This window comes from Belonocnema kinseyi, chromosome 7 (assembly GCF_010883055.1).
Source record: "Belonocnema kinseyi isolate 2016_QV_RU_SX_M_011 chromosome 7, B_treatae_v1, whole genome shotgun sequence".
Lineage (NCBI taxonomy): Eukaryota > Metazoa > Arthropoda > Insecta > Hymenoptera > Cynipidae > Belonocnema > Belonocnema kinseyi.
Window position 1 is genome coordinate 86,462,270 of NC_046663.1, and position 13,840 is coordinate 86,476,109.

A 13,840-nucleotide genomic window follows, 5' to 3' on the forward strand; every position below is an offset into this window, starting at 1 on the left:
TTCATATTCTGAATTGTCTACTTAATTAAGTATAGTCAAAGATTAAGTTTCTCAAAGCTCTGTAGGCTTTCAGGTACACATTCTCATCGTGACACTCGCGCTACGCGCTTGATTTTCGACAGACATTTGTAAACAGGTTTTGTTGGATTTTTTTCTCGTAACTTTCGTCGTTTTCCCACACATTTTTTTTATTTTATTTTTTTTTCAACGTTATTTTTCACGAATAAAACAGAAAATACGGGTCCTATCAAGAAGTGATTCTTAACGAAATTGTAGATCTTTTTTGGGATAACCATTTTTGTTCATTCATCTTTTTTCGTATCCTACATAGTTTGTCCACAAAATGGAATTTTTTATTTTCTATTATTTTTTGTGAAATCAAAATTTGAATTTTCGATTTTTGAAGAAAATCCAAAAATTGTTTATAATAATATTGTAGGGCTTTCAAAAAGAAATGTTTTTCTTCTCTTGACTTTTTTTCATATCGCGCGTTTATCGGCTTCAAATTTTGATTTTCGGTTGATTAAAAAAATTTTGAAAACGCTATAACTGAGAATTTTCTTTTAATCGAAAAAAGTCATAAGGATAAATTGTTTGTTCTTTTTACATTCTCATCATTTATGATTGAGAAAGTATTAGAATTGTCGGAAATTTGACATCACACTTTTTCAACGGATCTCCACGTTTCGAGACCCCCTGAATCCGAAAATCAAGTTTTTAGGATGACATTTGTCTGTCTGTCCGTCCGTCCGGAAACACGATAACTCTCGAAAAAATGAACGAATCAAATTCATCTTTGGTACACTTTTTTTAGGTCCTAAAAGAAAGGACAAGTTCGTGAACAAGCCATTTTTGATAAAAATTCAAAAAGTGAGCGCATTTTGAAAATTTTTTAGACAACTTTTCTAAATTTGAAAATTCTATGCACAGATGTTTATATTATTAAAAAGAACAAATAAATTATCCTCATGACTTTTTTCGATAAAAAGAAAATTCTCAGAGTTATAGCGTTTTCAAAATTTTTTTAATCAACCGAAAATCAAAATTTGAAGCCGAAAAATGCACGATATAAAAAAGTCAAGAAAAGAAAAAGATTTCTTTTTAAAAGCCCTACAAGATTATCATAAATAATTTTTGGATTTTCTTCAAAAATCGAAAATTCAAATTTTGATTGCACAAAAAATAATGGAAAATTAAAAATTCCATTTTGTGAACAAACTATGTAGGATATAAAAAAAGGTGAATTAACAAAAATGGTTATCCCAAAAAAGATCTACAATTTCGTTAAGAATCACTTCTTGATAGGACGCGTATTTTCTGTTTTATTCGTGAAAAATAACGTTGAAAAAAATAAAATAAAAAAAAATGTGTGGGAAAACGATGAAAGTTACGAGAAAAAAATTTAACAAAACCTGTTTACAAATGTCTGTCGGAAATTGAGCGCGCAGCGCGAGTGCCACGATGAAAATGTGTACCTCAAAGCCTACAGAGCTTTGAGAAACTTAATCTTTGACTATATTGAATTAAGTAGACAATTCCGAATATGAAGAAACATATAAATACTGCCAACTAAAAGAGATCTTTTTGATAAAGTTTTTTTCAAGCATTCCAAATGCAAAGAATAAATATCCGAGCGCGAAGCGCGAGGTGTAATTACGTTCGAGCGCGAAGCGCGAGATTCAACCATCGCGCGCTCTAGGCGCGCTCAAACTTGAGAGCGAAGCGAGCCGCGCGCGAAGCGCTCAATGAGAATGTGCCCGCGTAGCGGGCAGATTTTTAATGCTATAAATATCTGTACATGAAATTTTCAAATTCAGAAAAAAGTGGTCTCAAAAATTTTCAAAATGCGCTCACTTTTTGAATTTTTATCAAAAATGGCTGGTTCACGAACTCGTCCTTTCTTTTAGGACCTAAAATAAGTGTGCCAAAGATCAATTTGATTCGTTTATTTTTTCGAGAGTTATCGTGTTTACGGACGGACGGACAGACAGACAGACAGACGCCATCGTGAAAAACTGATTTTCGGATTCAGGGAGTCTCGAAACTTGGAGATCCGTTGAAAAAGTGTGATGTCAAATTTCCGACAATTCTAATACTTTCTCAATCATAAATGATGAGAATGTAAAAAAACCAAAATGAACTATCACCAAAAGTTTTGAATTTTAAATGAAGAAAGATTTTACAGACAGGAGACACAAAAAATGTCAACCAAATTATTGAATTGTTAAGACAAAAAATGTAAATTTTTGGTAAAACGGTTGAACCTTCAAACCTTTAAAGTTGAAAACATAATTTTCAACAAATTGAAAACGATTTTTCAAGAAATTGTTTAAGTTTCCAACCAGCGATGAATCTAAAACTAATCAAATAAATTTTTAACAAAGCAGTTGAACTTTCATTCAACTAATGGAATTTTCAATTAAGAAGATTAATCTTCTACAAAAAGACGTATTTTCAAGAAAATAGTGGAATTTTCAACTAAAAACTATAAATATTGAAACAAAAATAAAATAGTTAAATTTCTAATTTCATTTAATATCTTCTCCGTTAAAAATTCTATCTTTAATCATTAACACGTGATAATCATAATCATAATTAAATATTTCTTTCGAAGATTTCTTATTACATCCCGACTATAATTATGACTTTAAATGTAAATTTGAAACTACATAATTTAATGCTCTAAAACGAAAATTAAGAAACAGTTCAAATTTGAGCACCTCATATATTTAAAGTTTAAAACATATTTTATTTTTATAGATTCAGCGAAAAAATTGTTCGAGAGCATTCAACTTTGAAGTTCATCAACTTGAAATATTCCATTTTTTAGTTATTTAATTTTGTACAAATGTACATTTCAATTAAAAAGTGTTCACCTAGTACTTCTTTTTTACTTCTGTCTCCGTTTACACATTTTCAATGTGTTTTCAAATGTTTCAGCTTCAAGTCTTAAATATAAAAAATATGTAATATAACAACTAATTTTTTAAGTTAAAAAATTATAGCTTTCACATACGAACAATGGTTCTTATACTTTTTGAATTCATTTATGAATAAAAGAATTCGACGCATAATTAAATATTACATTTTCAAATATTTCGTATATTTAGAGAGAAAAGGGGAAGTTTTGAGAGAATAAAGAAAAAAAGTGTATTTGAAAAAGCGGAATCGCAGGGGAATATAGGAAAGACTGTGATCCCTCAACTTGTAACTTAAAACTTGAAAAAGTTTACTACAGAGAATTTTCAATTTCATTATTTTAAAGACCATTTAACAAATACAAGTATGAATGTTTATAAGGTTTCACTCAAACGTTAAGCCGGTTGTTGGTTTTTACACAAAGAAGATTAACCAAAATGAGTTAAGGAAAGACACGTTACAAACTTCTGCTCTTAAAATAAAATTTGACAGTTTTAGAGTTTCCTTTGAGAAACTATTCACTTCTGAAATAATTTGAATCCAGTATAAATTACACGTATAAAGTGGAACTTTTTAACACTTTTAAATTGCAATTTTAAACTAGGTGGCGGTAAACAACAAAATAACTAATTTTTTTCTTCAATAAAATATACATTTCAAAGATTAAAAAAATATATAAATCAACGCTATCATTCTCAATGTTCTGAAGGGAAGAATAAATCAAGAAATTTGTGCAATTTTAAAATATTATTTTTAACAATATGATGTTAGAAACATTAGAAATTGAACAATTAAACATTAGTTTTTAAACTGAAGACTTTTTAAATTAAAAGTTAAATTAATTTAATTTAAGTCACAACACATTAATAATTGCTCATTTGTTATTTATATACACAAACTGGGTTTTGAAATCAAAATAAATATTTTTTTGAAATTTTTTTTTAAATAAAAAAATCACTTTAAATTTTCCGGGGAATCCTAAGAACAATTTTGTATTATTCTGTAACCTTTCAAAATCATTAAAAACCTTTGAATTCTTATTTCAAAAACTCCAAATTAATATCTTCTAAAATGTTTAGTATTTTTTCCAAAGACTATTAATAAATCCCGAAAAATTAAACAAAATGTCTTAAAATCTTAGAGATTATTTTTGTACAATTTTTGAAATTATTTTTTGCTTACAATTACTTAAATTTTGTAAAATATTCCCTTAAGATGAATTCAAATCAATTAAAAAAATTAATTTAAACAACTTTTTTTATTTTAAATGCTGTTAATTCGTCAAAATTTGTATTTTCTTAAATCGTTTTAAATATTCTGTTGAAATACATTTTTCAAAATAAATTCATTAAAAAATTTTCTAGGAATCTCAAGGAAAATTTTTTTGAGCTTGTAACCTTTCAAAAATCCTTAAGAAGCTTTAAAACGTATAAATTCAAAATATCTCTTAAATTTACTCGATTTTTGCCTGAATGAATAATTGTTTGACTGCAACAATTTCACTTAGAAATAAAAACATTTTAAAATAGAACAATTAAAAGTGTAAAAGCTTATTTTGAATGAACAGTCATCAATTGTTAAATATAAAAAAATGCTGTTTTTTTTTAAATAAAATCTTTTTCTAATTGAATGCGTTAAAAATTGAGTATTTTGGGCTAAACAAACATTGGAATAGGATTTTTAATTTAATACAAACGTTTAATTATGAATCTATTAATTGAAAATTATTTAAAAATTGAAACTAATTTATAATTTTTTAATCAGACATTCAAATTTTTTTAATTGCTAAATAATTCATTAAGTTATATTGTATTGATCAACTAAAAACATTGTTATCGTAAAAAAATTCAATTTCAAACGCTATTAACTTTTAATTGCTTAAGTCTTCAAAACTAAATTTTAAGAGTTAAGCAAGAACCAAAATTCGGATAACAGTACAAAGAACCGAACTCTACAGAGCGACAGCAGGATATATGGCTTAATATCTCTATTTATTAAATGTTTGGAAATTAATTTTTGTTTAACATAAACTTAAATAGTCAAATTGTATAACGAAATTGCACAAGAAGGCTTAAAAAGAAGCATGTATGTTTAAAAAAAAAAACAATTTATAAAAAGACATAGTCGAGAAAGTCAATTTGTGTAAAATTTGAATTCTAAAATTCTTTAAAATGAAATTATTCCCTTAAAGATGAAAACCTGAGATGGAAAATTTTTATCGTAAAAGATTGTAGAATTACGCATTGTAAACTGAATGTTTGCATAACTGAAAATGTTAACAATTAAATTTAACATTTTTTTTTAAACTTGAAATGAAACTTATTTTAAATAGCATTATACCATGTGAACTAAAATTTGTGATATTACAAGAGATTGGATAGATTTTTCTTCTAAAAATTTGTAAAATTGCTGGTAAAAAAAAAATTACTGTCATTTTCCAGTTAAACAAAATTCTTGGTCATTTTCCGGTTTCCGGCCCAGAAGCCACCCTACTATTTCTGAGTTGCTGAATCGTGCAAATCTTAATCTCATATTCGTGATTCCAAATATTTGATACTTTAATTCTATACTGGCTTTAAACAAGATTTAAATATTAAAATTCTTTTCCTAAATACAAAAATAAACTGCAAATTCTATAATTTAACTCCAGAAAAAAAATCTCACCTCTCCTCCCATGTTAGTGATGCCGATAACCGAGATGAGAATGGATGCTTGCTTCTCGCTGAAGCCCATTTCGATGGCATTATCGGTGAGATACACGTAAGGCACGTCGTACCAGGTGTGCAGAAGGAAGTTGCTGATCGAGAAGAGCAAAAACCTGGAGTCAGCGAAGTGGGAAAAGTCCAGCATGTCCACCACTAGATCCCAAAACTCCCAAAGCCCAGCGTACCAAACCATCTTCGTCTTGGCGATGGTAGTCATCGAGTTCCTATAAATATCAGGGCAGCTAGAAGCCCTGAGTCGATACCTATTGATATTAAGCATAGCCCCTCTATAAGTCAAACTATGCCTATGAACTCGTATATCCTTCAAATACGCAGTTGGAATTCTCCTATGGTGTTGCAAGCTACCAGTTCGTCTTAAAGGAGTCTCAGTGTTAACCCTTTTTAGCCACCAAAGATAAGCAGCGTCAGTACTTTGTTTAGGAGCTGGATCCTGCTCTTGTTCCTTATTACTGCTTTCCTGCCCATGCAGATCAACCAAAGGAGTCGGTGTTGGTGCAAACCTCGTAGAAGGAATACTCATGTGATCATGAAGAGCCCCTGAGTCACTGAAACTCCTCGAAGATATCAAAAGACTCGGATAATTTTGCAGCAGCACATTGTACACGCTCTTTCTAGTGCTCAACAACTCTAAAACCTCCAGAGGAACCTTCTCCCCATTCTTAACAAAGGTCGGCAGACTCACCAAGCTGGAGAACAACTTCCCTCCATCATCATCGTTGACCCTCAAGTTCTCAATAATCATCGCATTCGCCGAGGCAAAGGCTCTTTTAGGATCTCCATGAGGTGTCTGAGTGTTTGTATTTGCAGAACTGCTCGCAGAAAACGAATCAGCACTAGAATTCTGAATCTTTGATCGCTTCTTTTCCCTATTCTTTCTCCTCTCTTCCGTTTTCGCTTTCGCCCTCACTGTCGTCCATTCCAGATCTCTCATCAGGCATCCGCAAACAGCTAGGTTCAGAAATAACCCAGCCAGGATCAGAGTCGTTCCTCTCCAACCGTATTCAGCCAAAAGATACTGAGTCAATGGGGCGAAGATGAAGGTTCCAATTCCACTGCCACACACGGAAAGTCCCGTCGCGAAGGATCTCCTTTTATCAAAGTAATAAGCCACGATGACAACGGCAGCTACGAAGCAGAGGGAAAGTCCGAACCCAGAGATGACGCCGAAAGTTAGGATTAAAACTTCCATGGAACCTGCAAAGGAGCTGATTACGAAACCTGTTGTTGCTAGTAAACTTCCCGCTATGGAGACCCTTCGACAGCCGTAACGGTCTGTGAGAAAACTAGCGACTGGTCCCGAAAGTAGAGGCATTGCCATGAAGAGGCTGCCAATCCAGGCCGTTTTGGATTTGCCTTCGCCGAAGTAGCTCAGGAACTCGACGTAGATTACTCCGAAGGAAAAAGTGATGCCATCGGCTATCAGGTTCACCATGAAAGCGGCCATAACGACAACCCAACCCCAACCACCATCTGGAGGTCTCGCCTCGGAGAAGTTCTCGAGACTGGAGTTGTCGTCCGAGCTGCTTGAAGTCGAGGTGGTGATTGAGGGACTGGGTTGTGGTTTCTCATTGAGACGATCATTCTGACTCTGCGGAATCGTCTTCAAATCTTTATTGAACTGAACATGGAGAACCTGCTTATCTTCTCTGGGAGATTTGCCATTGACGAGCTTTTCGGTGCTCTTCTCACTGAGGGTAAGATTGTTAGGAACGAGAATCCTTCCAGGCGCTGTGAAGAAAACATTTTTTAGTTTCTGAGAACTCCGGAGGTCCTCCTTATAAAGGCTCTCGGGTCTCTTCGGTGACTTTTCTAGTGTGTCTTTTAATTCTCGCCTCGCTTCAAGGCGGATGCTTAATCCTGATTCTTGGTCTTGAGGATCAGCTTCAACGAATCTTTCGGCTTCGTCACATTCAGAAATTAATTCATTATCGCCGGTGAAATTTAGACTCTGTTTTCCTCCTTGTCTTGTCAGGTCAGGTTTCTGGTCATCGGTACTTTCCTTCATGGAAAACCCTTCACAGGGTTGCTTTTCCTCCAGGGAACCCTGCATTTTAATTGAAAGATTTGGCTTTATCATTTTTGAAGATTGTTCATCCTCCTTGGCTTCGGAATTCGTTTCCTCTCCGTTAAAGACTTGCCAATTGGCCATTGTGGACTCGCTTGGGAGTCTGCTTAGAATTTGGTGAGGGATATTTTTATTAAAGGTTGTTGATTCTTGGGTGTGAAGAACTGAGAACACAATTTCTGGTGAACACTCGAAAATAATGTTGGTTCCACACGCGAGGTTGTTTTGGTTTCTCTTTGGCTTTTTTGAACTCTCGATGCTACGATTATTAATGTATGACACGATTCACAGATTCAAAACTTAAAATTGACTAGTTTCGTCCTTGATTTAAATAAAGGTGTAATTGGCCACTCGTAGAGCTGTCGAGTAAACTGTCGACGAAGTGGTAACAGAGACGAGGAAAACCTAGTCTGGAGTCGACCACCGCCACCATCGCAGTTGGAACCCAGGATTGTCGTCGATCTTCTCCTCGTATCCTGGACTCTCAGGACCACCTCCTCCTCCACGGAACGATCGTTAACCCAGGCACCCATGCGGCGAACGGTACTTCTTCTGCTCTTTTGGTTTACACTGAAACAGAACGAGGTCACAATCAGACGTTATCTTCAATTTTTTCTTTCTTTTTTGCAAATTCGCTAAGAAAAATTAGGAACTTCATAAAGAAAATGCACATCTAAAATGTCAACCCAACGTTTTTTATTTCTTAGGTATCTACGTTGTTTCCTTCTATATCGCAGTGCTATCCAAAAATACAAGATCATCTGCATTAAAAACTGAAATTTCCATAAATCTTGTTTATTCTGAGATCAAATAATTATTATAACAATTTACTCGAGGTTCCAAGCTTCAACATTTTCTTAAATCAAATACTGTTAGGTAGGAACGCATTCAAAAGTTGCATTAACAAATTTCGAGAATTCTGGTTTTTATTCAGTCTTTTTTCAGTAATGCTTGAAAAATTGAGAATCGCACGAATTGAAATTTTCTGAATCTTTAATGTAGGTAATTCCCAATTTGTTTACATTAAATAAATCTCCGGCATGAAAATGTTTAAACATAATATAAACTGTATAATTTTAAAGTGAGAGAATTAACCCCCTTGAACTTCATAAACTTTTCTTACATTTAAAAAATCAAAAAAGATTGGTTGAAAATTTCATGAAACTTTAAAATTCTAAAGTACATAATTATTTTCTAGAAAAAAAGGGGAACAAAAGAAGCTTAGAGATAGCTCATAATATTCAAGAACATGTACACAGTCTTATACAAGAATAATATAGAAATAAAAATAAGTTTAAAAAATACAATTCTTGAACTGTTGAAGAAAAGTATTCAATGCAAATTTATTAGATAACTTTTAATGGAAAGTATTATCATAAAAAAATGAAATAAGAAACATTAATGTTTTAATATTATGAATAAATTTTATAATAAGTAACGTCCATATAACATGTAATTATTTATATTTCGATTCTTTACCATAGGAACTAGAAAACCAGAAACTTATAAATAAAATAACTGTGGTTTGTCAAGAAAAGACGATAAAATTGAATTCAATATGAAACGCTTTGAATTTCTAACCTTTCAAGTAAAAATAATGCTATTTAAACAAAAGCGATGAATTTTTAACCAAAAAATATGTATTTTAAACCAAGAAGAATTATTTAAAAAAAAAACAAAGAATTTTTGTCAAAATACATTAATTCTTAACCAAATAGCTGAATTTTCTATTAAAAAATATCAATTTCCAACCAAGGACCCATTAATTATCAAAAAAAGAAATTTGTCTAAATTAGTTATATTTGTAAACAAAAAGATGAATTTTCAACTAAAATGATAAATCTTTAAACAAACAAAAATTAGTCTTTAACAAATAAGTTGAACTTTCAACTAAGTAGCTGAATTTTCAACTAAAAAAACATGAATTCTCAACGAAAAATGTAATAGTTAATGTTTCAACCAAAAATACGAATATTAAAAAAAGTTTGAATCTTCAACCAAAACAGATTATTAATTTTTCACTAAGCATTTGCTTTTTAAAATTTTTTTGAATTCTACCAGAAGAAATGAATTTTCAACAAAATATATGAATTATGAACGAAACAAATGAATTTTCGACTAAATGTTTTTGACAAAAATTGAGTTTTAATCACACAAAAAATCAATTTTCATTTAAAAAGTTAATTTTCATGCAAGAAAGGAAAAATATAATAGACTTTTCCATCAAAAATAATTACCTTTCAACAAAAAACAGTTGTATTTTCTTATTGTTTTCTATCAATTGAGTTTGTATTGGGCAAAAAAAAAGAAAAAGAGGAAATTTCTTGAAAATACGAGAAAAGCATTTTCATACTATAGATTACAATAGATTTAACACAGAGATTAATTCAATTATCTTTATTTTTTTAGATAAAATCAAAAATGAGATGAATTTAAGTGAAACTGACTTTCTTGAATGTGTTTTTTAAAAAACTAATTTTATTTAAACAAACTTCTTTTTAGGTCTTCTTGTGAAATTTTCTTACACAATTTGATTTTTTAAAGTTTATGTTAAAAAAATCGTTTCAAAATTTTAAATTGGCCATTTCCATAAAAAACCGTGTATACAGTGACTTTTTTCAAAATTAAGGCATTATAAGTGTGAAATGTTAAGATGAAATTGAAAGATTTTTAAACGACTCAAAAAGGTAGTATCCCATTTTCTTCGACTAGTCCCAAGATTTCCTGTATGTGTATTGTGAGCAGTAGAGCAACTCGAGTTAAGCACGGCGATTATAAATAAAGTTCATTGTATGTGAGTTGCTATCAATTTAAGGATATAAAGTGGTGCGCACTACTTCTCTCTTTCTTTCTCCACAAACTCGACGTCTTCTCTCTAGATCAAGCGACTTATATTTATTTGATTGTAGCCTATTTTTAAGTAGATTTTATGCAAATTAGACTTTTAGGCCCACAATTTTAAATCTGAGCCTTTGAAATTGAATTGATCATATCTTCACTCAGAAAAAAAATTCTTTAAGCAAAACTGTTTTCTTGAATATACATAAAAATTTGGTTAAATCAAACAAATTTTTGTTGATACAACAAAATATTTGATTGACCAAACAAAATTTATTCCCTGATTCAATAAAATCATTCTTCCACCAACAAATTTGCTTAGAATCATAAAAAATTTGGTTGGTTTTACCAAATAATTTTCTGAGCGTTCATTTCCATTTCTCTCGCGATAACTTTTAATCAGTAAGATTACATTAATTTTATCTCCTGAAAAAGCTTATCCCCTGTGTAAACTTGATTTATCCCTTATACTTTATTCTGTACGAAAGTCCATCGCATTCTTTATCTTTTGTAACCTAATTTTCAGTAGTTCTTTGACTAGCACAATTATGTGTAACATAAATAAAAATACTAAATGGAAAATTATTATTATTTCCGACTTTGAATGGGTGAACCAGTAAGTAACTCAACTGAAACAACGTTACTGAATATACCAGTGACGCCAAATGATAGATTATCTACTGATATTGCGCTCCACGCTGCCAAAGCATGAACCTCCAGTCATCTGGTACACGCGCATCGCCACGCCGGTCGAGTCTTTGCATTTCTCGAGTGAAAACTAACTTTATTGTGCACTAGTACTTGTGTAAGAAATATTTCGGGCCTGGCTGCAATAAGCATGGTATATTATATCCTCATATTGCAGCCCGTTCCTCACTTATTGTTTTGAAAGTAAAGCACGATTTTTAAAAGGTAATTTCCCACAGCTTAGTACAAAAGTGATGAATGGGAACCTCGTCACTAATTGAACCAGTGACAGAATTCAACTGAGTGAACCTGTGAAATCTCACTGATTGTCAGTGACATGCGCATGGCTGTTTCACCCAGTGAGATTTCACTGGTTCATTTTAAGAGAGCATACTGTTTTGACGCGTTTGTTTGTAGAAACCTATGCACAGAAGGTGCTCAGAAAATGTCAGATGTAAGACTAAGGAACAATGCTAAAGTTTTTACTTCCACAGATATTGACCAGTGAATCAATAATTTGACTTAATGTAGATAGAAACAAAGCAGATTCAACTGGGCAGATATTTCAATTAGATACGTAATATAGATAAGTTGATAAATACGCAATCTTTTGGAAACTGAAAGTTATGTGTGAATATAATTTGTAAATATGTGATGAGAATGAGAAAATATAATTATTACTCGCACTTAGGACCGTACTCGCAATAGGCCACAGGAAGCGAACGATTTACTTTTTAAGCTCAAATTATAACGAAGTTCATTCTCGATTTACCCGAAGCGTGCTGATAACAATTTCCTGATGCAGTCAACAAGTTCACTCAACCAAAATCGCTCCCAAGTCATATGTCATTATAGTTTTGAAGTTATATATTATAAGTTATATATTATATTTATAAGTTATATATTAAAGAAATCGTGATTTAATTTTATCCTCTATTCTGTAACTGGAGCCGTTTATCAAAAAGGGGCCGGAGTATTTTTTAGGTCAAAATAAAACTAAATGTGCAAAAAGGGCCCATTATATATCCTATCCTGAATTCGGTAATAAAAATCTTAAAATTCATTACAAAGTATGATGTTGATCGAAAAGAGATCCCACTGATTTTTGTAATATATGATTTATATGATAATTATTATTATATAATTTTATTATATATATTATTATATTATCGGTTCAACGTTTAAACAATTCAAATCACTTTTACGTTTAACCGTTTAGAAATTTAATCTGCAGAAAAGTTTATTCGGTTAAACTTTGCATCGCTTTACACTTTTTTTTAATTTAAACTAACTTCAAGTCTTGGCCTAAAATCTTCCATAGAAGATTCATCTTTTTTTGTTACATTTTTTTTATTTGGTTAAAAATTTATCCCTTTTAAATCACAATTAAAATTTTTGGTTAAAAAAACTCGTCTTTTTGATTTGAAAATGCAACTATTTGGTTCAAAATTAACTTTTTTATCAAATAATTCTACTTAAAAGTTATTATTTTAAATTAAAAATGCAACTGTTTTGTTATAAGTACCCCCTTTTGGGTTGAAAATTCAACTATTGGTTAAAAATTCATATTTTAGTTTTAAAAATGCAATAAGTTGATTGAATTTTGTTTTTTCTTTTCTCAAAAATCTTTTTTTGATACAAATTCAACTCTTTTAGGAGACTTTTTACCTTTTTTTAGTTAAACATGCAAGTGTTTGCTTGAAAATTAATCTGATTCGTTGGAGAATTCAACTATTTGGTTGAAAATTCGTTTTTAGTAGTGGAAATATCACTGCTATTTATATATCACTGCTATTTATTTCGAATTACATTATTTATAGAAATACATATCAACTATTACATTTTACGTTAAAATTGATTTTTGTGGGTACAAACTAATTTTCTTAGTTTAAAATGTAACTATTATTCCTGTTTTATTGAAAATTTATCTTTTTTAGTTGAAAATTCAACTATTTGATTAAAAGTCGAATTATTTGTTTTGAAAATTAACGTTTTTAAATCAATATTAGTTTTTTTGTTGAAATACAATTTTTTGACTAAAAATTTAACTATTCCAGGTTTGATAGAAAATTAATCTTTTTCTTTGTTTAAACGTTTAACTTGTTAAATGCGGAGCACAAGTGAAACAGAACAATAAACAAAAATATAAGCTAAATCATTAACAGTTATCTAATGAGTTTCAAAAACGGATCTAAATACACATATAGATAAATTAAATTAGGATTCAATTTCCCTTTATAGTTTAAAAATAAAAAGTGTTATAATTCGGGAAGAGGGAAAATGCTCCAATTAATCGAATCGTTTGAGCTAAAGAAACAAATTTGGTGCATTGGCATCCCATAAGAAGTAAATTAAAAAACTGTTGTCAAACTTCTAATTTTTTGAAAATAGGTAAAAAAAACACGTTTTTTAGATTTAATTATATACCCACATTTTGGAAAAAGTTAAATATGTCGAACCTAAACTTTCTTCAGCTTGAACCAAAGAAAAATGTTATCATTTAACTTTGTTGGATACCTTTTCCTCTGTTAGAATTTTGTTGTTAATTTTTACTGAAAATAAACTCTGAACTCAGTAAAGACGATACATAAAATTTTATTAGCCT

At 30.7% G+C, this 13,840-nt stretch overlaps 1 protein-coding gene across 4 annotated transcripts in view; it reads right to left on the reverse strand.

The window, feature by feature from the left end:
* Positions 1-13,840, reverse strand: part of LOC117175842 — a 62,397-nt gene that overhangs the window by 19,210 nt on the left and 29,347 nt on the right. For all 4 annotated transcript variants that reach the window (XM_033365622.1, XM_033365621.1, XM_033365623.1 and 1 more), the window contains exon 2: positions 5,584-8,280. In XM_033365622.1, the coding sequence (XP_033221513.1) occupies positions 5,584-7,794 (2,211 nt within the window). In that variant the 5' untranslated portion in view covers positions 7,795-8,280. The remainder of the gene's footprint in view (positions 1-5,583; positions 8,281-13,840) is intronic.